Genomic DNA, 21,611 nt, shown 5'->3' on the forward strand with positions numbered 1-21,611 from the left:
AGTTACCAATTCATCTAACTTGCATGTGTTTAGAAGCCAGAGAACCTGGTTGGAGCCCCCACAAAAACGGGGAGAACATGCAAACACCACACAGGTAGGCCCAGGTAGGAAGAGATCCCAGGACCTTCTTACTGGGAAGTAACAGTGTGAAACACTAAGCCACTGTGCCACCCCAGTGCAGCCAACACCCCCATGACACTTAATTTGAATTAGTGGGTACAGAACATGAATTAATAAATAAGATGTTAAATAATTCTAGAAACAGATAATGTTTCAATTGGTGACACACAAATTAAATGAATTTGTCCAAATTAACAAGTTATTATAGATAATGTTAACTGTTAAATGAGTTTGGATCAACCTAATTCATTTGAGTGTTACTAAATTAGATTGGTCTGACATTTCTCTTTTTTTTCAGAGTAATTTAAGCATTTTAAAGAAGATTCTGACTCTTCAAATCATCATGACATCATAAAAGAAGGTGGCTAAAGAGAAAGCACGGTGGTGCCCCACAGTGAAAAAATCCCTGGTTCTTTCAGTGTGGAGTTTGTATGTTCTACCCATGTTTTCGTGGGTTTTCTCCAGGTGCTCCAGCTTCCTCCCATTTCCACGGACATACACGTTAGGAGAACTGGAATCTCTGAAACTGTCCGTATTTGTGAAAGAATTTCTATATGTGTGACAGACTGATAGCCTGTTTAGAGAATACCCCATCTTTCACCCTGTGATCACTGCGACAATCTCCAGCCCCCATGTGTCCCTTAATAAGACCAAATGGGTTCAGAAAATTAATAAATGAAAATTCAGTAAGGTATATCTTCTATTATACACTCCAAATCTAAGGTGGAACTATACTAGTGTATCCTAAGGTACATCTAAATATCTTAAAAAAGAGTAGAGCCACATGCACTCGCAGTTATTTGATCTTATTTAATCTCATTTGTTGGTTGCTGGACAGAACAATATTTGAAATATTATGATGTTAGATTCTGAGTCAGATCTATACATTTTTTTTAATGTTTTACTTTTTCATTTTTTTTCTTCGTTTTCCCCCTTGTACCAGGCATAGCCTAAATCACTGGATGCACACTTTTCATATTTGATTATTTGAGCATCTTGACACACTGATTTTCTGCACTTTGGGCAAAACGCAGGTTTTACTGGACAAAATGTGAACGAGTGGACGACTTGAAAAATCACATGTGCTGTTACAACAGATTTTCTGCAGCTAATCCGGTTTCAGTAACTCTTGAGTCCTCCACAAAAGGCCCCTGGCACAATAGAATACTTGTTCATGGTATAACATGATTGGCCAGGAGAAACATTTACGACACAGATTGCAGTGACTCTGAAGCGGAGTGCACGAATAAATAGCTAAAGCCACTGGGCAAAATCAGCCACTTCAAGTTAAGGCGTAAAACACAAAGTTTGTTCAAAGTTATTTTGATTGTTGTCACAAAGAAGAACCATGGTCAGCCGGTGAGTTTTTCATTTATTCAATTATTATTTCAATTATTATTCTAAATTGGATCTGAAACTCAAGTTTAGGATTAATCACATTGCTTCAAAGTCAACTTCCACAGTTTCAGAATTTGTCATTTTATTTTTAATGTCTTATGTAGAAAGGTTGTAACTCAGTCATATTATTTTAATTCATTGGAATTGAAGCCTTTTTTGGGGGGGGGGGGGGGGTGACGACTCCTCTCACATTTATTTAAGTAGTTTTATATATTTGATGTCGGTTTTGTTTCTGGCAGATTTGAACATCCAGCTGGTGGTTACAGGAAGATTTTTGAGACGTGTGAAGAGCTCGCTGAGCCAGTTCCAGCGACAGTCACAGGTTTGTTTGCATCCTCACATGCTTAAAATGCAAAATGAGCCATAAATTTCAAAATCTTAAACTTTCTGTGTGTGCATTGTGGATGCTCTACAGGCAGGATTCCTTCTTTTCTGAAGGGAAGTCTTCTCCGTCTGGGACCTGGACTTTTTGAAATTGGGGATGAACCTTTTTATCACCTCTTTGATGGACAAGCCCTCATGCACAAGTTTGAGTTTAAGAATGGCCAGGTCACCTACTTCAGAAGGTAACGCTGTCAGGACCATACAGGTGTTTGATCATGTTTCAACCTTTGCAGTTCACATTATGCAAGCAAAAAAAAAAAAAAAAAAATCTGCATATTCATGAAAGGAACAAAAACAGCAGCCATGAATAGAAGGGTCTTCACCCTTACCTTAAACTTAAAAACATACGAATAGCCAGGTTTTCAATCATTAAATTTTTAATTGAGGCAGAAGATAATCTATCCCATCGATCAATTTCTTTCACATATCACAGTTGGGGCTATGGGCTGTGTTGGCGCTCATCTCCAAATGTAGACTATTGTAAGGTGATCAGTGTGCAAGTGTACATGTTGCAAGTCAACTTGTCAAAACTTGAAATCTGTTTGTAATAGGTCCAACCCCAAACCAGAAGAAGTTGGGACAATATAGAAGCAAATTTTAAAAGCCAACAATAACAAAGCCATAAAAGCATAGTCATCCTTACATTTAATTTGTCTTCTGTTTCACTGCAGACAGTATGAACCCAAGATGTTTTGTGTGGTAAACCTTATGTTATTTAATGAACATCCATTCCTGCATTTAAGGCATGCAACACATTCCAAAATGTAGTGACCCTAAAGAATTTACCATTTTGTAATGTTGCACTTAAAAGATGTTTTAATTTTGAGGGTACTTGTGATGAAGCATTCCAGGTGTTATTTCATCCCATTCTTCCTGCACATACAGATGTGCGACAGTACAGGGTCATCGTTGTGGTATTTTAATTTTTTTTTAATTTTCTACACATTCTCTATGGGAAACAGGTCAGGATGCAGGAAGGCCAGTCCCGTCTCAATGTCTGTCAGTGTCTGCCAGTGAAGGCAGCATTTATTGTCAAGGTTGGGTAGGATTACTTTGAAATGTAATCCAAAAGAAATAAGTAATCAGATTACAAGTAATCCAAATGTATGTACATACATACATGTAATCCACATATATTCTTTCAAAGTAATTCTACCAAACCTTGTTTATTGTTATAAACTCTCAATGTTTCTTTTTTGCATTAATGCTACAATCACAGTAGTGTTAATTGTCTTTGCCAAGGGCTCTGACACAATCCCATACCATAGCAAAACCTCAGGTTTGGACTTGTTGCCAATAACAGTCTGGATGGTCCTTTGGTCCAGAACATGCGGTATCAATTTCTTCCATAAAAGATCTGGAATACGAATTTGTCTGACCACAATATCTGTTTCTACTTGTTATATGGCTGGGGGGGCCTGGCTGCCGGTTTGTTTGTCTTTTTGTTTTCCTCCCAGGTGGCGTGCATTTGGGACTGAGTGGCTGTGTTGCTGAGGCTGTCAGGACCTCACCCTGATCACCTGCGACTCGTCAGGACTCACAGCTGAGGTGCATCTGGATGGATTGGAGCATGTTGGCATTTAAGACTGGAGTGCACAGTGTGTATTTGCCAGAGACTCGACCTTGTGACCAGACGGGTGAGATCGTCGTCTTGGGAGCCATCTCATCAGCAGCGGACGCTGAGAATGTCCAGGTTTGATGCACGGTCTGTGAAAGAGGAGGGGGTGAGGTCTCACGCTCGTCAGCACACTTCCTGAGGTACGTTGGATTTTGTGACTAACAGTTATACAGTCAGTAAATGTGGTGTCCCTCACACCGTATTGTATTGAGCTGTATGTTAGTCATGTATCAGCTTCCACTGCAGTGGAGTTTTGTGAACGGGATGTTCCATGCCTGCAGGTTGGGAAGCTGATCAGTAATCAAGCCAGGAAGTGTTTGCTGTTTGTACACCTTTAAGTGTTCTGTGTGTAGAGTGTGGACTCACATAATGGTTCCTTCTTTCACAGACTCGGTTGTTGCGGCCACCTGGGGGGTGTCGGCGGGGTCCTTGGGTCCGAAACAGCTTCTGGCTCCGGACCGTTAGCGCTGCTGGGAGCGCACCACGCCAGGCCGCACCTTTCTGTTATTACATTTTCACTGTTATGTATTAAATTCAGTTAGCCTTTGTACCGTGCTCTGCTTATTTCATACTGGGTCCTTCAAACGCTGGTCGGTTCTCCGAGCTGCGTCCGACACATAACACTACTATGATGATTGAACCCATATACCTCCAAACCTAGAGAAGTTGATGCCGCTTCTGGACAAGGTTGAGGCTTCTCTTTTGCACAAACGTCTTAAGTGACATTTGTAATCACTTGTCCATGTGGTTATATCAGCTATTGATGAATGACAGTTCTTGATGCAGTGCCATCTGAGGGGTAGGAGATTATGGGTGTTCTGCTTTGGCTTGTGCCCTTGCCCTTTATGTATTGAAATTCCTACAGATTTCTTGAATCATTTAATGATATTAAGCTCATTAGAGGGAGAAATATGCAAATCCTGTCTAATCTTTCTTTGAGGAACATTGTTTTTAAACATTTCAATAATTTTCTGAAACGTTTGTTGACAAACTGGAGATCCTCTGTCCATCTTTGCTCCTCAAAGACTAAGCCTTGTGTATATACTCCTTTTGTAACATGTCATGATTACAGTCACCTGTTCAATCAATCAATTTTCAATCAATTTTTTTTTTATATAGCGCCAAATCACAACAAACAGTTGCCCCAAGGCGCTTTATATTGTAAGGCAAGGCCATACAATAATGATGTAAAACCCCAACGGTCAAAACGACCCCCTGTGAGCAAGCACTTGGCTACAGTGGGAAGGAAAAACTCCCTTTTAACAGGAAGAAACCTCCAGCAGAACCAGGCTCAGGGAGGGGCAGTCTTCTGCTGGGACTGGTTGGGGCTGAGGGAGAGAACCAGGAAAAAGACATGCTGTGGAGGGGAGCAGAGATCGATCACTAATGATTAAATGCAGAGTGGTGCATACAGAGCAAAAAGAGAAAGAAACAGTGCATCATGGGAACCCCCCAGCAGTCTACGTCTATAGCAGCATAACTAAGGGATGGTTCAGGGTCACCTGATCCAGCCCTAACTATAAGCTTTAGCAAAAAGGAAAGTTTTAAGCCTAATCTTAAAAGTAGAGAGGGTGTCTGTCTCCCTGATCTGAATTGGGAGCTGGTTCCACAGGAGAGGAGCCTGAAAGCTGAAGGCTCTGCCTCCCATTCTACTCTTACAAACCCTAGGAACTACAAGTAAGCCTGCAGTCTGAGAGCGAAGCGCTCTATTGGGGTGATATGGTACTACGAGGTCCCTAAGATAAGATGGGACCTGATTATTCAAAACCTTATAAGTAAGAAGAAGAATTTTAAATTCTATTCTAGAATTAACAGGAAGCCAATGAAGAGAGGCCAATATGGGTGAGATATGCTCTCTCCTTCTAGTCCCCGTCAGCACTCTAGCTGCAGCATTTTGAATTAACTGAAGGCTTTTTAGGGAACTTTTAGGACAACCTGATAATAATGAATTACAATAGTCCAGCCTAGAGGAAATAAATGCATGAATTAGTTTTTCAGCATCACTCTGAGACAAGGCCTTTCTGATTTTAGAGATATTGCGTAAATGCAAAAAAGCAGTCCTACATATTTGTTTAATATGCGCTTTGAATGACATATCCTGATCAAAAATGACTCCAAGATTTCTCACAGTATTACTAGAGGTCAGGGTAATGCCATCCAGAGTAAGGATCTGGTTAGACACCATGTTTCTAAGATTTGTGGGGCCAAGAACAATAACTTCAGTTTTATCTGAGTTTAAAAGCAGGAAATTAGAGGTCATCCATGTCTTTATGTCTGTAAGACAATCCTGCAGTTTAGCTAATTGGTGTGTGTCCTCTGGCTTCATGGATAGATAAAGCTGGGTATCATCTGCGTAACAATGAAAATTTAAGCAATACCGTCTAATAATACTGCCTAAGGGAAGCATATATAAAGTGAATAAAATTGGTCCTAGCACAGAACCTTGTGGAACTCCATAATTAACTTTAGTCTGTGAAGAAGATTCCCCATTTACATGAACAAATTGTAATCTATTAGACAAATATGATTCAAACCACCGCATCGCAGTGCCTTTAATACCTATGGCATGCTCTAATCTCTGTAATAAAATTTTATGGTCAACAGTATCAAAAGCAGCACTGAGGTCTAACAGAACAAGCACAGAGATGAGTCCACTGTCCGAGGCCATAAGAAGATCATTTGTAACCTTCACTAATGCTGTTTCTGTACTATGATGAATTCTAAAACCTGACTGAAACTCTTCAAATAGACCATTCCTCTGCAGATGATCAGTTAGCTGTTTTACAACTACCCTTTCAAGAATTTTTGAGAGAAAAGGAAGGTTGGAGATTGGCCTATAATTAGCTAAGATAGCTGGGTCAAGTGATGGCTTTTTAAGTAATGGTTTAATTACTGCCACCTTAAAAGCCTGTGGTACATAGCCAACTAACAAAGATAGATTGATCATATTTAAGATCGAAGCATTAAATAATGGTAGGGCTTCCTTGAGCAGCCTGGTAGGAATGGGGTCTAATAAACATGTTGATGGTTTGGATGAAGTAACTAATGAAAATAACTCAGACAGAACAATCGGAGAGAAAGAGTCTAACCAAATACCGGCATCACTGAAAGCAGCCAAAGATAACGATACGTCTTTGGGATGGTTATGAGTAATTTTTTCTCTAATAGTTAAAATTTTGTTAGCAAAGAAAGTCATGAACTCATTACTAGTTAAAGATAATGGAATACTCAGCTCAATAGAGCTCTGACTCTTTGTCAGCCTGGCTACAGTGCTGAAAAGAAACCTGGGGTTGTTCTTATTTTCTTCAATTAGTGATGAGTAGAAAGATGTCCTAGCTTTACGGAGGGCTTTTTTATAGAGCAACAGACTCTTTTTCCAGGCTAAGTGAAGATCTTCTAAATTAGTGAGACGCCATTTCCTCTCCAACTTACGGGTTATCTGCTTTAAGCTACGAGTTTGAGAGTTATACCATGGAGTCAGACACTTCTGATTTAAAGCTCTCTTTTTCAGAGGAGCTACAGCATCCAAAGTTGTCTTCAATGAGGATGTAAAACTATTGACGAGATACTCTATCTCCCTTACAGAGTTTAGGTAGCTACTCTGCACTGTGTTGTTATATGGCATTAGAGAACATAAAGAAGGAATCATATCCTTAAACCTAGTTACAGCGCTTTCTGAAAGACTTCTAGTGTAATGAAACTTATTCCCTACTGCTGGGTAGTCCATCAGAGTAAATGTAAATGTTATTAAAAAATGATCAGACAGAAGGGAGTTTTCAGGGAATACTGTTAAGTCTTCTATTTCCATACCATAAGTCAGAACAAGATCTAAGATATGATTAAAGTGGTGGGTGGACTCATTTACTTTTTGAGCAAAGCCAATAGAGTCTAATAATAGATTAAATGCAGTGTTGAGGCTGTCATTCTCAGCATCTGTGTGGATGTTAAAATCGCCCACTATAATTATCTTATCTGAGCTAAGCACTAAGTCAGACAAAAGGTCTGAAAATTCACAGAGAAACTCACAGTAACGACCAGGTGGACGATAGATAATAACAAATAAAACTGGTTTTTGGGACTTCCAATTTGGATGGACAAGACTAAGAGACAAGCTTTCAAATGAATTAAAGCTCTGTCTGGGTTTTTGATTAATTAATAAGCTGGAATGGAAGATTGCTGCTAATCCACCGCCCCGGCCCGTGCTACGAGCATTCTGACAGTTAGTGTGACTCGGGGGTGTTGACTCATTTAAACTAACATATTCATCCTGCTGTAACCAGGTTTCTGTTAGGCAGAATAAATCAATATGTTGATCAATTATTATATCATTTACCAACAGGGACTTAGAAGAGAGAGACCTAATGTTTAATAGACCACATTTAACTGTTTTAGTCTGTGGTGCAGTAGAAGGTGCTATATTATTTTTTCTTTTTGAATTTTTATGCTTAAATAGATTTTTGCTGGTTATTGGTAGTCTGGGAGCAGGCACCGTCTCTACGGGGATGGGGTAATGAGGGGATGGCAGGGGGAGAGAAGCTGCAGAGAGGTGTGTAAGACTACAACTCTGCTTCCTGGTCCCAACCCTGGATAGTCACGGTTTGGAGGATTTAAGAAAATTAGCCAGATTTCTAGAAATGAGAGCTGCTCCATCCAAAGTGGGATGGATGCCGTCTCTCCTAACAAGACCAGGTTTTCCCCAGAAGCTTTGCCAATTATCTATGAAGCCCACCTCATTTTTTGGACACCACTCAGACAGCCAGCAATTCAAGGAGAACATGCGGCTAAACATGTCACTCCCGGTCTGATTGGGGAGGGGCCCAGAGAAAACTACAGAGTCCGACATTGTTTTTGCAAAGTTACACACCGATTTAATGTTAATTTTAGTGACCTCCGATTGGCGTAACCGGGTGTCATTACTGCCGACGTGAATTACAATCTTACCAAATTTACGCTTAGCCTTAGCCAGCAGTTTCAAATTTCCTTCAATGTCGCCTGCTCTGGCCCCCGGAAGACAATTGACTATGGTTGCTGGTGTCGCTAACTTCACATTTCTCAAAACAGAGTCGCCAATAACCAGAGTTTGATCCTCGGCGGGTGTGTCGTCGAGTGGGGAAAAACGGTTAGAAATGTGAACGGGTTGGCGGTGTACACGGGGCTTCTGTTTAGGGCTACGCTTCCTCCTCACAGTCACCCAGTCAGCCTGCTTTCCCGGCTGCTCGGGATCTGCCAGGGGGGAACTAACGGCGGCTAAGCTACCTTGGTCCGCACCGACTACAGGGGCCTGGCTAGCTGTAGAATTTTCCACGGTGCGGAGCCGAGTCTCCAATTCGCCCAGCCTGGCCTCCAAAGCTACGAATAAGCTACACTTATTACAAGTACCATTACTGCTAAAGGAGGCCGAGGAATAACTAAACATTTCACACCCAGAGCAGAAAAGTGCGGGAGAGACAGGAGAAGCCGCCATGCTAAATCGGCTAAGAGCTAGTAGCTACGCTAAGCTAGCGGATTCCTAAAAACACGCAAAGTGAATAATGTGTAAATAATTTAGAGGTGATTCAGCAGAATGAGTGCTTTAGTTAAGGCACGTAAAGATTACACTGGGAAACAAATCGTAATCTAGATAACTAGATCAATCTAACTGCGCAGATTAAACAGCTAACAGATACAGAAAAACACCGCTGTGCTCCGGAACAGGAAGTGATACAATACCGCAGTGAGAGCCAACCACCAGTAGAGTTTCAGAAGACGTCTGAAACTCTCAGCGCTAACGAGGTCAATCTGCTGCTCGGACATCACATGCCCTGTTGACATCACATGTTTGACACAACATCATATTTAAATTTTTTTTTTACCTCGTTACTAGCCCTAAGTTGCCCCATCCCAACATTTTTGGAATGTCTTGCAGACACACCCTACTTTTTTCTGGATCAGGCTCAAACCTTCTCAGTCGCCCCTCGTATGGCTGCCTGAAAACTTCTTACGGGTTAACTAATCAAATTCAAATGATCAGAGTTTTATACACAGTATATACTTGAGGATGAAATCCCAGAGGTAATGCTCTTCTCTCTTTCACACTTAGATTTCTCAGAACTGATGCTTATGTGAGAGCCATCACGGAGAAGCGTGTTGTGATCACAGAGTTTGGCACGTTTGCGTATCCTGATCCCTGCAAAAATATTTTCTCCAGGTTGGTGAGAGACATACAAGCATTTACTCATCATCATCATCATCATCATCATCATCATCATCATCATCATCATCATCACCATCATCAACATCATCACCACAGTGTTTTTTGCTTAAATAAAAATGCAGTGATGTAAAGTTAGTATATTCATCTTCTTAGTTCCTTTCTTTCCAATATTTAAGAATAGACTTTGTCTGCTTTTACCACACTGACTTTACATTTATAGTTCACGTCATATTTCTGCTGTGCCAAATCTTTATGTGTGATCGATTTGCAGGTTTTTCTCTTACTTCAAAGGTGTTGAGGTCACAGATAATTGCTTGGTGAATGTTTATCCCGTCGGTGAAGATTTTTATGCTGTCACAGAAACCAACTTCATCACCAAAGTCAACCCCGACACCTTAGAGACGCTGAAAAAGGTGATTCAATACCATTAACTTACAGTATGTAACACAATCCTTTCACTGCAGGATCATAACCTCCGCCAGGTTATGTTTTTGTTTTGTTATGTTTGGTTTGTTTGTTTGTCTGTTTGGTTGTGAACAGCCTAGAGGCCACAGTTTTTCATATATTATGTTGTGTTTTTTGTTTTTTTTACTGAATATTCATTTCCTGTTAGGCAAGACTTAATTCCATTTTCACGGTCATAGGTCAAGGGTCAAATCAGGAAAAATCTTGGAAATCTGGAAAAAAATTATTATCTTTAACATTGAACAAATTTTCAAAAATTCCTAACTCTTAAAAAAGAGTAAATGTCTTTCATATTTGAGAGTGTTATATGGGATGGTATCCTTTATGGACTGACAAAGTTTGATCTGAATCTGATCCAGATTACAGATTTTGTGGCCATTTAAATTTAACATTGAAAACCCCATTTAATGTATATTTTACATTACATCTTAATCAAACATGCCCCAATCACTCTCATATTTGAAAGTGAGGTGCAGACTGGTACTCACTATCACCTGACGAACTTAATCTGGATCTGATCCGGATTGTGGATTTTGTGGACACTTGAATTTAATATTGAAAAGCCCATTTGTTGTACATTTTGCATTATGTCGCAATCAAAAGTCCCTCAATCACTCACATTTGTGACAATGAGGTGCAAACTGCTACTCTCAGTGAATACACTAAGTTTGATCCACATGTGATACGTATTGCGGATTTAGTGGATATTTGATTTTAACATTGAAAAGCACTTTTGATCTATATTTTGTATTATATTTTAGCTTATGAAAAGGCACTTCTAACAGGACTTTTTCCAAGGTAAAAATTTGGAATTCAAAACTAGTGTTGGCGGAGGTTTGCACTCTATGAGCGCGGTGCTCTAGCTTGAAATGATATTGCCTGAACTCGTCATTTTTCAATTCAGGTTGATATGTGCAACTATATCAACATTAACGGCGTGACAGCCCATCCCCACATAGAGAGAGATGGAACTGTGTATAACATCGGAAACTGCATGGGAAAAGGAGCAACCCTGGCCTACAACATTGTCAGGATTCCTCCCACACAGAAAGGTTGGACATTAATGAATGTGACAAACACAACTAGTGTTGTAGTACTCAAGTCCGGTCTTGGTCTTGTGACCACTATTTCACTTACTTGGTCTTGTGTCAAAATTGAAAGCAATTTTACTCGATTCTGACTCAGTCTTGGACCAGCAAAAGTATAAACATTAATTAAAAATTCTAATAACAAAATTAATAAATTAATTCACATTGTGTTGAGTGGTGCTATATTTTAATATAACAATCACTTTTACACTTTGTAAAAAGTGACTTCCAGAGGAAGATCCAGTGGGATCAAAATGTTGTCACATTAAAGGCAGTAACAAAGGAGTAAGTGTGCAGGCTTTTTTATTGTTTCACACTTTGTGATATGAAATCTTAGTTAATTGCAATCATTAAACCACTTTTATGTGGGCTGCCACAAGAACTCAGTATCTCTCTCAGAGATTTACAGCATGTTGTTTTTATTTTTTTTAAAGCCCTCTCACCTCATACAGTGTTCAGGTTGACCCCAGCTGAGCTGCTGAGCTTGTCACCTTGATAGAAACATCACTTTTGAATATTAATATGGGTGAAATGTGGTCTTATTAAATTCATGCTCTTGAAAGCTGACTTGTGTATTTTAGGTCTCCGTCTTGTTTTGGTCTCGACTCTTTAAGGCCTTGGTCTTGATATCACACTATTGAAAAAATATATCAATCAATCAATCAACTTTTTTCTTGTATAGCGCCAAATCACAACAAACAGTTGCCCCAAGGCGCTCCACATTGCAAGGCAAGGCCATACAATAATTATGAAACACAGTCTACCTCTAAAGCAACATAACCAAGGGATGGTCCAGGGTCACCCGATCCAGCCCTAACTATAAGCCTTAGCGAAAAGGAAAGTTTTAAGCCTAATCTTAAAAGTAGAGAGGGTATCTGTCTCCCTGATCTGAATTGGGAGCTGGTTCCACAGGAGAGGAGCCTGAAAGCTGAAGGCTCTGCCTCCCATTCTACTCTTACAAACCCTAGGAACTACAAGTAAGCCCGCAGTCTGAGAGCGAAGCGCTCTAATGGGGTAATATGGTACTACGAGGTCCCTAAGATAAGATGGGACCTGATTATTCAAAACCTTATAAGTAAGAAGAAGAATTTTAAATTCTATTCTAGCATTAACAGGAAGCCAATGAAGGGAGGCCAACACGGGTGAGATATGCTCTCTCCTGCTAGTCCCCGTCAGTACTCTAGCTGCAGCATTCTGAACCAACTGAAGGCTTTTTAGGGAACTTTTAGGACAACCTGATAATAATGAATTACAATAGTCCAGCCTAGAGGAAACAAATGCATGAATTAGTTTTTCAGCATCACTCTGAGACAAGACCTATTATATTATATTATATTTTATATATATTTTATAATATTTATATATATTTTATATATATATTAAAAATATATATATAAAAAATATGTTTTGTCATAAAAAGACAACTTTCTTAAAACTAAATACAAATCTCATTTTACAAATTAAAGGAGGAAAATATTTTTAAATGATTACTTAATACAGTTACTGGCCTTCTAATGGACCTCGTCCAGAGATTTTTATCTGTATATACTTGTTGGTTTGTTTATATTTTTAAATCAAACAATGTAAATTGGGCATGTTAAGCAATGTGTAATATAAGAAACTGAAAGGAATTTATTTGAATAAATGGGTGAATGAGGACTTCTGACAATAAGAAGTCCTATATAGACCCTGAGGCCTGGTCCTTATCCTTGGATACTGTAGTGTGAAAAGGATTAGAGTCTCTGACTCCCCCTGGACTATATTCTATTCTATTCTATTCTATTAGAACTTTATTGATCCCTTGGGAAGACTTCCTCAGGGAGGGAGGGAAATTGAGGTTCCAGATGGAATCAGTTAATCAGTGAATTCACCTGGTGGAGTCAGTGGCTGCAAAGAAACCTGCACCCTCTTGGCCCTTTCTGGAACAAGTTGCCCACCCCTGACCTATGGTGACAACTGGAAGCCTTTGGCACCAGGTCTGTTTGGAGGACCCTTGGGTACAGATGGAATGACTTTGTGTCAGTGAATGGCTATGTAGGGAGATTAAAATGAAACATATCACTTACATTTTGACTTTCACTTACATGAAATCATGTAGTTGCCTCAGTTTTGAGGATGTCAAGAGCTGGAGAAGACTAAGGGAGCACTCATCTTTCATTTGATAGATGGTTACTTTCGAGAGGTGGGGCTGGATCGGTTGTCTGCCTGGGTGGTTGTCATCCAGGACCCACGAGGCGGTTCTGTAGTCTGGTGGATGTGAAGACATGCTACACAAGCAAATGCTCCCAGACTTGAATTGGGATCATTTGTTTACATTTGTAATGTTTGCAAAACTATAGTAAAAAAAAAATGCTTATACTTTAGTTATGATTTTTGAGTTGAGCTTTTCGTGTTTTACTGGGGAGGTGATGGTCTAGTGGTTAAGCGTTGGGCTTGCGACCAGAGGCTTCTCGGTTCAAATCCCAGCCTGACCTGAAAATCACTAAGGGTCCTTGGGTAAGGTCCTTAATCCCCAAGTTGCTCCCGGTGTGTAGTGAGCACCTTGTCTGGCAGCTTCCTGACATTGGGGTGAATGTGAGGCATTATTGTAAAGCGCTTTGAGCGTCTGATGGAAATAGAAAAGCGCTATATAAATGCAGTCTATGTACCATTTACTGAAAGATATGAACTGATAAAAATGAGTTTTGATGTAACAGTAATCAGTCATCTTTTTACACTGCAAATTATGTGCATTATTAAATAATTTTTACTATTCCGCTGGTCAGTAAATTACTTATACTACTAACACCAGGCTTTGGCAGATGTATTTCCATATTTTACCACTAAATTTTAGTTGCTTGTATTTCATTGTTAAAGAGATACACAAAAGACAAACTAAGTATTTTCAAAAGCAGAACCCATTCATAATCCCAATATATAATTACGCTGAGAAGATTAAAATTATTTTCCTGAAAGAAACAATGAAATGTTCTGCTAATATGACTTTATCTTAACATTACTAAGAGTATGGATTTTAGTAATAATTGGGATTATTTAGAAATAATGAAACTGGCCAAGGTGCTTTTGTCTTTGTTTTAGGTCAATCTGATCCTATTGAGAAGTCCAGGGTGGTGGTGCAATTCCCAAGCGCTGAGAAGTTCAAACCATCCTACGTGCACAGGTGTGTTCTGTATCTAGCACATGGAAAACTGCACCAACATTTCCATTCTAAGGGCCCCTTCACACATAACACAACTGAAGCAGACTAGCGCATGAAGGAGGAATTGTGTGCCATTTGTGAAAAATCGAAGCTGCCTCCAACGCCTCGTACACGTGCTGCTACAACTATTCGTGCACACCAGCGGCTGAAAGACAGAGTGTGCCCTGTGAGAGCCCAGTTGATCCCTCTCGTGGCAGGTGTTGGCCAAATTCCAGGTGACACATGAACATCCAACACCGCTTGCTTAACACTTAGGAAATGTGTGGCCATACGCCGCTGTCAGTGCGGAAACAGTGAGCAGATGATCACTTTCGAGCTGGATGTGAAATTTGTCTAAGCGTCCCCACGTGTGTGGCGTTGCAAAAAAAGCAACATACATGTGGTGTGCCAGAGTATCGGATCCCCCTGCAACACATGTGCCGTGCGTGTGAATTGTGTGTTTGTTGTGTTCCCCCCCATCCACAACACATGTGGCATGCCGGGGGGAGGGGGGGGTACAGATGGGAACTGGCCAGCCACGTCAGAGTGCACACAGCACAGCGAGCCGCCTCCCAGCTGCTGACCAGAGACTCACTGACAGCTACAAATGAATGACGGCTCAGTGCACACGACGTGTCACGTTAAAAACACAGAGACCACAGCCAGAGCAGGTACATTAATAAGTACTACACTACCTACATACACAATTACATAACAAATAACTAAAAAATAATGATCACATAACAGAGAGTGACACATTGGTGCGTGCACTGAACTGACAGGGAGCGTGTCTGTCGACAGCAGCAGCTGCTGACATCTCTGGTTCTGGATGTCCCAGCTGGGGAACACGTACTGTGTTCTGACGGACATGACCTAACAACTGTCCACTGTGACGCGCATGTGCCTGCTTGCTGACCTCATGTGGACATACATAAAAACATATATCGCTGTTGTGATGAGTTGCAGCGAGCGAGTGCACGGCGTGAAACGGACTGTCAGATCATAACATGCAGCGGGCGATCTGAATGTCACATCACCCACGTGAGCTCTATTCCATATGACATGGTGTTTGTCCTGCGGTGCGCCGTCCACAGGGCATGCGTGTCAAGCCTCACATGCATGGGCTGACTAGACATGCCGGGCCAGCTGATGTGGACACGATAAGAGCGCAGTGCTTCATTCATGTCATGATTGTATGTCTATAACCATGGGTCATCTACAGAGGAGCAGAAGATTCATACTTGTATTTTCCGCTTGATAAGAGGGATTCAGAAAAATGCAGTGTTTTTTATGGTGTGTGGTTTTTGTTTTTGTTCCTCCACAGCAGAGGCACAATGTGGTGCAACATGGTCCAGCTGCTCGCACTGTATTCCCGCTGTGATGGTTTCGTGCATACTCGTGCGCATGCACAAAACTGTTGCAGCGGGATCATTCATGTCTGCCCGATTGTGTGTCCTTCCCGACGTCGGCTCGATGTTTTCGTGGTTCGCTCACTTGGGCTGTTTCGCTATGATTCCTATTTATTCATGCTATGTGTGAAGGGGCCCTAAATTTGGTAACGTCTGAGATTAAATGTTCTCTTTTCACCTATTTCAGCTTTGGCATGTCAGAGAACTATTTTGTTTTTGTGGAAACTCCTGTGAAAATCAACTTGCTGAAATTCTTGAGTGCCTGGAGTGTCCGAGGCTCCAACTACATGGACTGCTTTGAGTCCAATGAAAGCCAAGGAGTAAGAGTTTGCATTTTATTTTCTGTAAGGGTGCACTAAAAGAGCATTTACAGTGTATTTTACAGTATCATTTTTTATGCCTCTACTCAATGGCATTGGCGGCAGTGGGGGGGGGGAGGGTATTACTTTTTCACTTTGTTTGTCTGAGCATCCATCAAGGCATCCATCCAGGTGTCTGTCTGTCTTTATGCACAATAACTAAATAACACCTCATCTGACTGAAGCCATTTCTTGGTGATGAATTGGTGGAGGCTGGAGGAAGGTTCCTTTTAAAAACAGGGGTTGTCCTTCAGCCAATATGGCTACATCTTGATTTTCTTTTCTGCCCCATAATCAAAGAATGCCTCTTCTGATTTAAATAATTTCTTGGTGTATAATATATGAGTGGGAGTTCATGCCAAGTTTTGTGTTGCTTTTGCTTAAATTTACTTCATTATACAGTACGATTTATGTACTGTGATATCCAGTTGCATTCTAATCTTTTGTGGCATTAAGTGTACTAATTATTGCATTATTTTCCTCTATTCTTTGGGAATCCCATGATTTGTTTTGTAGACACTATTCCACATCGCCATAAAAGACCCAGGACAGTATGTTGATCACAAGTTCAAAGGGGCTGCCATTGGCCTGTTTCATCACATCAACACCTACGAGGACCAGGGTTTCATTGTGTTTGATCTCTGTACATGGAAAGGGTACAACAATATCGAAATCTTAATGATTTATGTTTCCATACAAGGTTTGTAAAAACGTATTCAATCTTTGGCAGTTTTGAGTTTGTCTACAACTATCTCTGGCTGGCCAACTTGCGGGCCAACTGGGAAGAAGTGAAGAAGGCGGCCATGATAGCACCCCAGCCTGAGGTGCGCAGATATGTGATACCCTTGGACATCCACAAGGTGAGGCATCTGATGCACCCATTTGGACCCACAGATGTGAGGTCTCATGTTCTGGTCTCATCATGGACTCATTTGTAGGAGGAACAGGGGAAGAACCTCGTCAGCCTGCCGTACACCACTGCCACAGCAGTGATGCACGCCGACGGAACCGTCTGGCTAGAACCTGAAGTACTGTTCTCTGGACCCCATCAAGGTGCCACACGCAGTCATGGTGACTACATTGAAATTTTATTTGGCGAGACACGAAATAAGAACCTTTTTTTTTTTTAAATAGCCTTTGAGTTTCCTCAGATAAACTACAAGAAGTATTCAGGGAAAAATTACACATATGCCTACGGTCTGGGCCTCAACCATTTCATACCAGACAGGGTATGTGAAATAGATCCCTACACATATATAAAATGTAGAAAAACAGGCCCTTTCATTGATTGTTTTTCTTTTAATCACTTGTGTGTAGATCTGCAAGTTAAACGTGAGGACCAAGGAGACCTGGGTATGGCAAGAACCAGCCACCTATCCCTCAGAGCCCCTGTTTGTTCAGACTCCTGATGGGGTAGATGAGGATGATGGTAAGGCAACAGAAATCAAAACAAAAATAATATATAAATTACTGCTAAATCAGGATGTTTTCTTAATCACAGGTGTGCTGTTGACCATCGTGGTGGCTCCTGGTTCCCAGAGACCTGGATTCCTCCTGATCCTCAATGCCAAGGATCTGTCTGAGATCGCGCGAGCAGAAGTAGAGTGCAACATTCCTGTCACCTTCCATGGGATGTACAAACCCTAATTCAGCTTTTCTCAAGGTGTCAACAATAGTCGGCAACGGCAGGATTGTCAGTTGCTATTCAGCAATAGAACAAGGATTAATAATTAACAAAATGGGCTTTGTCAGCCAAAGGAGATGGATGTTATCAACTGTAGAGAGATTTATTCATCTGCTGTTTTGTTTTACTGTTAGCTGTCATTTGTCATGTTCATTGGTAAAGAATGATGCAGCAATATCTGAAACTACAATATTTAAAATGAAGCTTCACACTGAATCTCTGCCATCTCTGATGCCCTGTTTTATTTGGTTTACAGTTGTAGTGGTCACAGATTTTTTTCTGTAAACAATATCAACCGAAGAAACGAAAAGTACTAATAATCAGTCAGTTAAAATTCTTGAAATTTCAGTTAAAGATTAAGAGTGTTGTGATAGAAAATCACCTTTCATGCCATTGTTTTACCCAACTTTGTCTGAAAGGAACCTTTTCAAAAAGCATGTAGGTATTTGCTGATTGGACCACAGCAGTTCTGCAAAGCTGATTAACGGTTGGTCATTAGTCCAAAGAACAAATAGGCATAATATAACGATCACTCTCTGAAGCACATAAACATGGGCAGAAGGACTTTGTTCTGAATACAAAAAATAATAATGTCATAACCTCAAATACACCATGTATTATCTACTCAAAAACAACTGGGAGTAGGGTTTGTCTACCAGTAATAAGATCCAGGTTACTTTCAAGGCCAGTACCCATTTCCAGCTGGGTGGACTGAGATGATGTGAATTAAGTTTCTCGTTCAAGGACACAGACCAGTACCAGGAGTGGAATTCAAACCCTAGTCTGCATATTGGTAAACCAGTTCCTTATCCACTCAGCTACTACACATACTTTGTGTAAATTTATGAAGGTTGGCCCTGAAATTGCCCTTAAAGAGTTTGTTTTGGCACAGGTCAAGGTGTTAAGGCCAAACTTCAAAATTTAGATGTTTTACTCCAATATGCACCAAATCTGGCACACACATGTAAGTAGGTTGATAAATTTCTTGGGTGAGGTCAAATTTGCCACAGACTGCTCAGTGGACTCAATGTTATGTCTGTCTCTGTGTTTGTTGACCAACTCCTACCAGGTCCTTTAGGCAATGGCTATAAAACTTATGTGTATACCAGAATAGCCCTTGATCGGTTTATTTTAGCAAAGGTCAAGGTTATTGGGGGTGAAAGCGAAGGAATCTGATTTTCAGTGCAATTTGGACCAAATATACATATCACTAATACGAAGGAGGATTCCAGAATTCTGGCAAGATGAGCTCAAGGTATATCATCAAGATCATTGTGGAAAAGGCCAGATTTTCAACGGGCAATGAGTTGTGTTGTTGTTAAAGAAAATTTATGCAATGTCCTATCTATTTACCAAGTCAAATAAATTAATGAATAACAGTACCACCAATAGTGCAACTTAAGGACAACTTTATTATGTATGTACAGCTATTGTACACACTACAATCCCACAAATAACTGAATTCCAGGAATGTATAATACAACAAATTTCAAGTTTTTGGTTCAGTGAAATTCACAGATTTGGCCTCTTCAGGCAAATAAAACCAAAAAACACAAAGTTTAAAATAATCATTTCAAAAATTAATTTACCTTTAAAACTTTCATGTTATTATACTGTTTGTTTTTATTCTAATGTTGCAAATATGACAATTTCTCTGTACATTATTAGCAAGTAATAGGACAATTTTAGTTTGTGATTCATCACGGTGTGTCGTGTCATCTATAGCTGTCGTCTGCAACAGTTCATTCAATATTCATGAGAGAAAAACTGTCATAAATTACTTTTTTTTTTAAATCACATGCTCAACAATTCTCAGATTCAAATATTAAATATACTAGGAAAAGTAACATAAGTATTATTAACTGGTTAAAAAAAATCCTGTAACAAACAGATTTGAAGGGTCTGAGGGCTGATGAAGGTTTGACATGACTTCACAATAACGCGGGATTAAAAATAAAAATAAAACACTTCTCTATAATACTCCATTACTGCAGTAATAGTTCACAATTTATGTCCCACATGAAAGGAATTGCCAAAAAAGAGGTGGAAAATCAGGCAGTTTTCCCTGCACAAGCATTCACACTATAAAAAAAATCCAGCATTATTGAGTGTATCAGGATCCACGTTGTTCTTTAAAGTGTCAGATCTACTTCTTGATGGATAGTTGGGAAGATCTCCTCAAAAAATGGCAGCAGAGTATGTGATGATGATGATAGTCACCATGTATTTACAAAAGAAGACTGAGAAGAAAATGTAGTTACATATTCACAGATTAACACAGTTAAAAGCAACACTGCAAAATTTAGAAATGTCTTCAGAAAAAAAAAAAAACACCTACTGACAACAAACTGGTAGAATTTGACCCATTTTATTATTTGCAACCTGCAACTATTTGACATTACTCTTATCATAAAGTACAAATTAGGAAAACAAAACAAAACAAAAAAAACGTTTTTTGTGTGAATTGGCAACTACAGTTTCAGGAAGTATTGTTCATTGCAGTTTTTTTAACATCATGTATCCAGAGGACTTGTGGACTCGAAGCAAAAAAAACAAACAAAAAAACCCAAAACAAAATAAAACAAAGAGTCATGACCTTTCAGTCTGGGATTCACGTCCTGTCCCTAGCACCTGTCATCCTCCTCTGCATCACTGAGTGGATCACATCCTGTCACAGAGGTCGTCTGCACCAAACGCTTTCTAAAGTGCCCGTTGGGGACTTGCCAGCCGGTCCGCCAGCGTGGGTGGGCGGAGCCAACGGTATTTGAGCGTCCCAGGCTGCAGGCCACAGCAGCTTCGAAGGTCAACGTCTCCATGGGACCAGTAGGGTCTGGGCTCTGGTCATCATCCAGCGAGGCTAGGAAGGGCTCAGAGGGGTAGCGCCGAGATGGGGACAGGTGCTGACCAGCCTCACTGCACGTCTCACCCATTACCCCTTCTTTGCTGTCCCAAGTTGTCTTTTTGCGCCTAGTGGTCTCCGGGCTGCCATGTTCGTCCTCATCCTCACCCGCAGAGGGGTGCGTGCCACACACAAGTGGCGAGTAGGAGATATGAGGACGCGTCTGAGTCTGAGATAAGGGTCGCCGGCCGCTGGGGGTGCTGGATTCTGAAGTGGAGGGCACTGGACTGTCTGAGCTGTTGCCCTGAAAAGGAAGAATTTAAAAATATGTTCATTGCCAGGTTTGACTGAGACTCAATGTTTTTCTAGGCTTCAGAAAAGCCTTAACATCCACCCTGTAAAATGCAGCGATTAAAAAGATAGCTAAATGAATGAGTACATTCACCCTCCAGTTTGTCAATATGATACTTCAAAAACAAAAAAGTTATCATCTTGTAACTCACCAAATTAAAAGAGCAACTAATGAGGACAAACTGATTTGATGTTGATTAACCTTGATCCATCAGATCATCTGTTGGACATGTGTGGGCTTGTTGCAGAGTATAATCTTGTCATCACATTCATGATGGAAATTATGAGCAGATGTGGTTGAAGATACATGTAGCTTGAAATGAGTTTGTCAGTTTCTGTTCGTTGTTATTAGACCAAAAAAAAAAAAAAAAAAACCTTTAAAAGTACAATGTTGTGTGTTAACTTGTTACATACAATTAAAAAATACCTCCTGCTCCTGGACTACAACACCACAGCTTCCAGACCTCAGTCCAAGGTAAATTTCCTGGGCCGAATGAAAGCAGTTTTCCCCTCAGCACACCAGTC

General features: G+C 40.4%; 2 protein-coding genes across 5 annotated transcripts in view; one reads left to right on the forward strand and one right to left on the reverse strand.

Annotated features, from left to right (window-relative positions):
* The first annotated feature begins 1,334 nt into the window (after positions 1-1,334).
* On the forward strand, positions 1,335-20,213 carry LOC117522683 (retinoid isomerohydrolase). 2 transcript variants are annotated; one of them, XM_034184136.1, is made up of 14 exons: positions 1,335-1,479; positions 1,758-1,840; positions 1,934-2,084; positions 9,600-9,707; positions 9,985-10,126; positions 11,083-11,230; positions 14,345-14,426; positions 16,041-16,173; positions 16,729-16,868; positions 16,943-17,072; positions 17,151-17,265; positions 17,347-17,441; positions 17,530-17,641; positions 20,089-20,213. In XM_034184136.1, exons 1-14 carry the CDS (start codon positions 1,469-1,471, stop codon positions 20,151-20,153), a joined length of 1,515 nt encoding a protein of 504 aa, XP_034040027.1. In that variant the 5' UTR covers positions 1,335-1,468; the 3' UTR covers positions 20,154-20,213. The 2 variants fall into 2 exon arrangements, with proteins under 2 accessions (XP_034040027.1, XP_034040026.1); XM_034184135.1 differs by lacking the exon at positions 20,089-20,213 and adding an exon at positions 17,714-17,929 and having other exon boundaries at positions 1,337-1,479.
* LOC117522682 (voltage-dependent R-type calcium channel subunit alpha-1E-like) overlaps positions 19,699-21,611 on the reverse strand; it is a 199,327-nt gene continuing 197,414 nt past the window's right edge. For all 3 annotated transcript variants that reach the window (XM_034184133.1, XM_034184132.1, XM_034184134.1), the window contains one exon: positions 19,699-21,039. In XM_034184133.1, the coding sequence (XP_034040024.1) occupies positions 20,521-21,039 (519 nt within the window). In that variant the 3' untranslated portion in view covers positions 19,699-20,520. The remainder of the gene's footprint in view (positions 21,040-21,611) is intronic.

This window comes from Thalassophryne amazonica, chromosome 12 (genome assembly GCF_902500255.1).
Source record: "Thalassophryne amazonica chromosome 12, fThaAma1.1, whole genome shotgun sequence".
Taxonomy (NCBI): Eukaryota; Metazoa; Chordata; class Actinopteri; order Batrachoidiformes; family Batrachoididae; genus Thalassophryne; species Thalassophryne amazonica.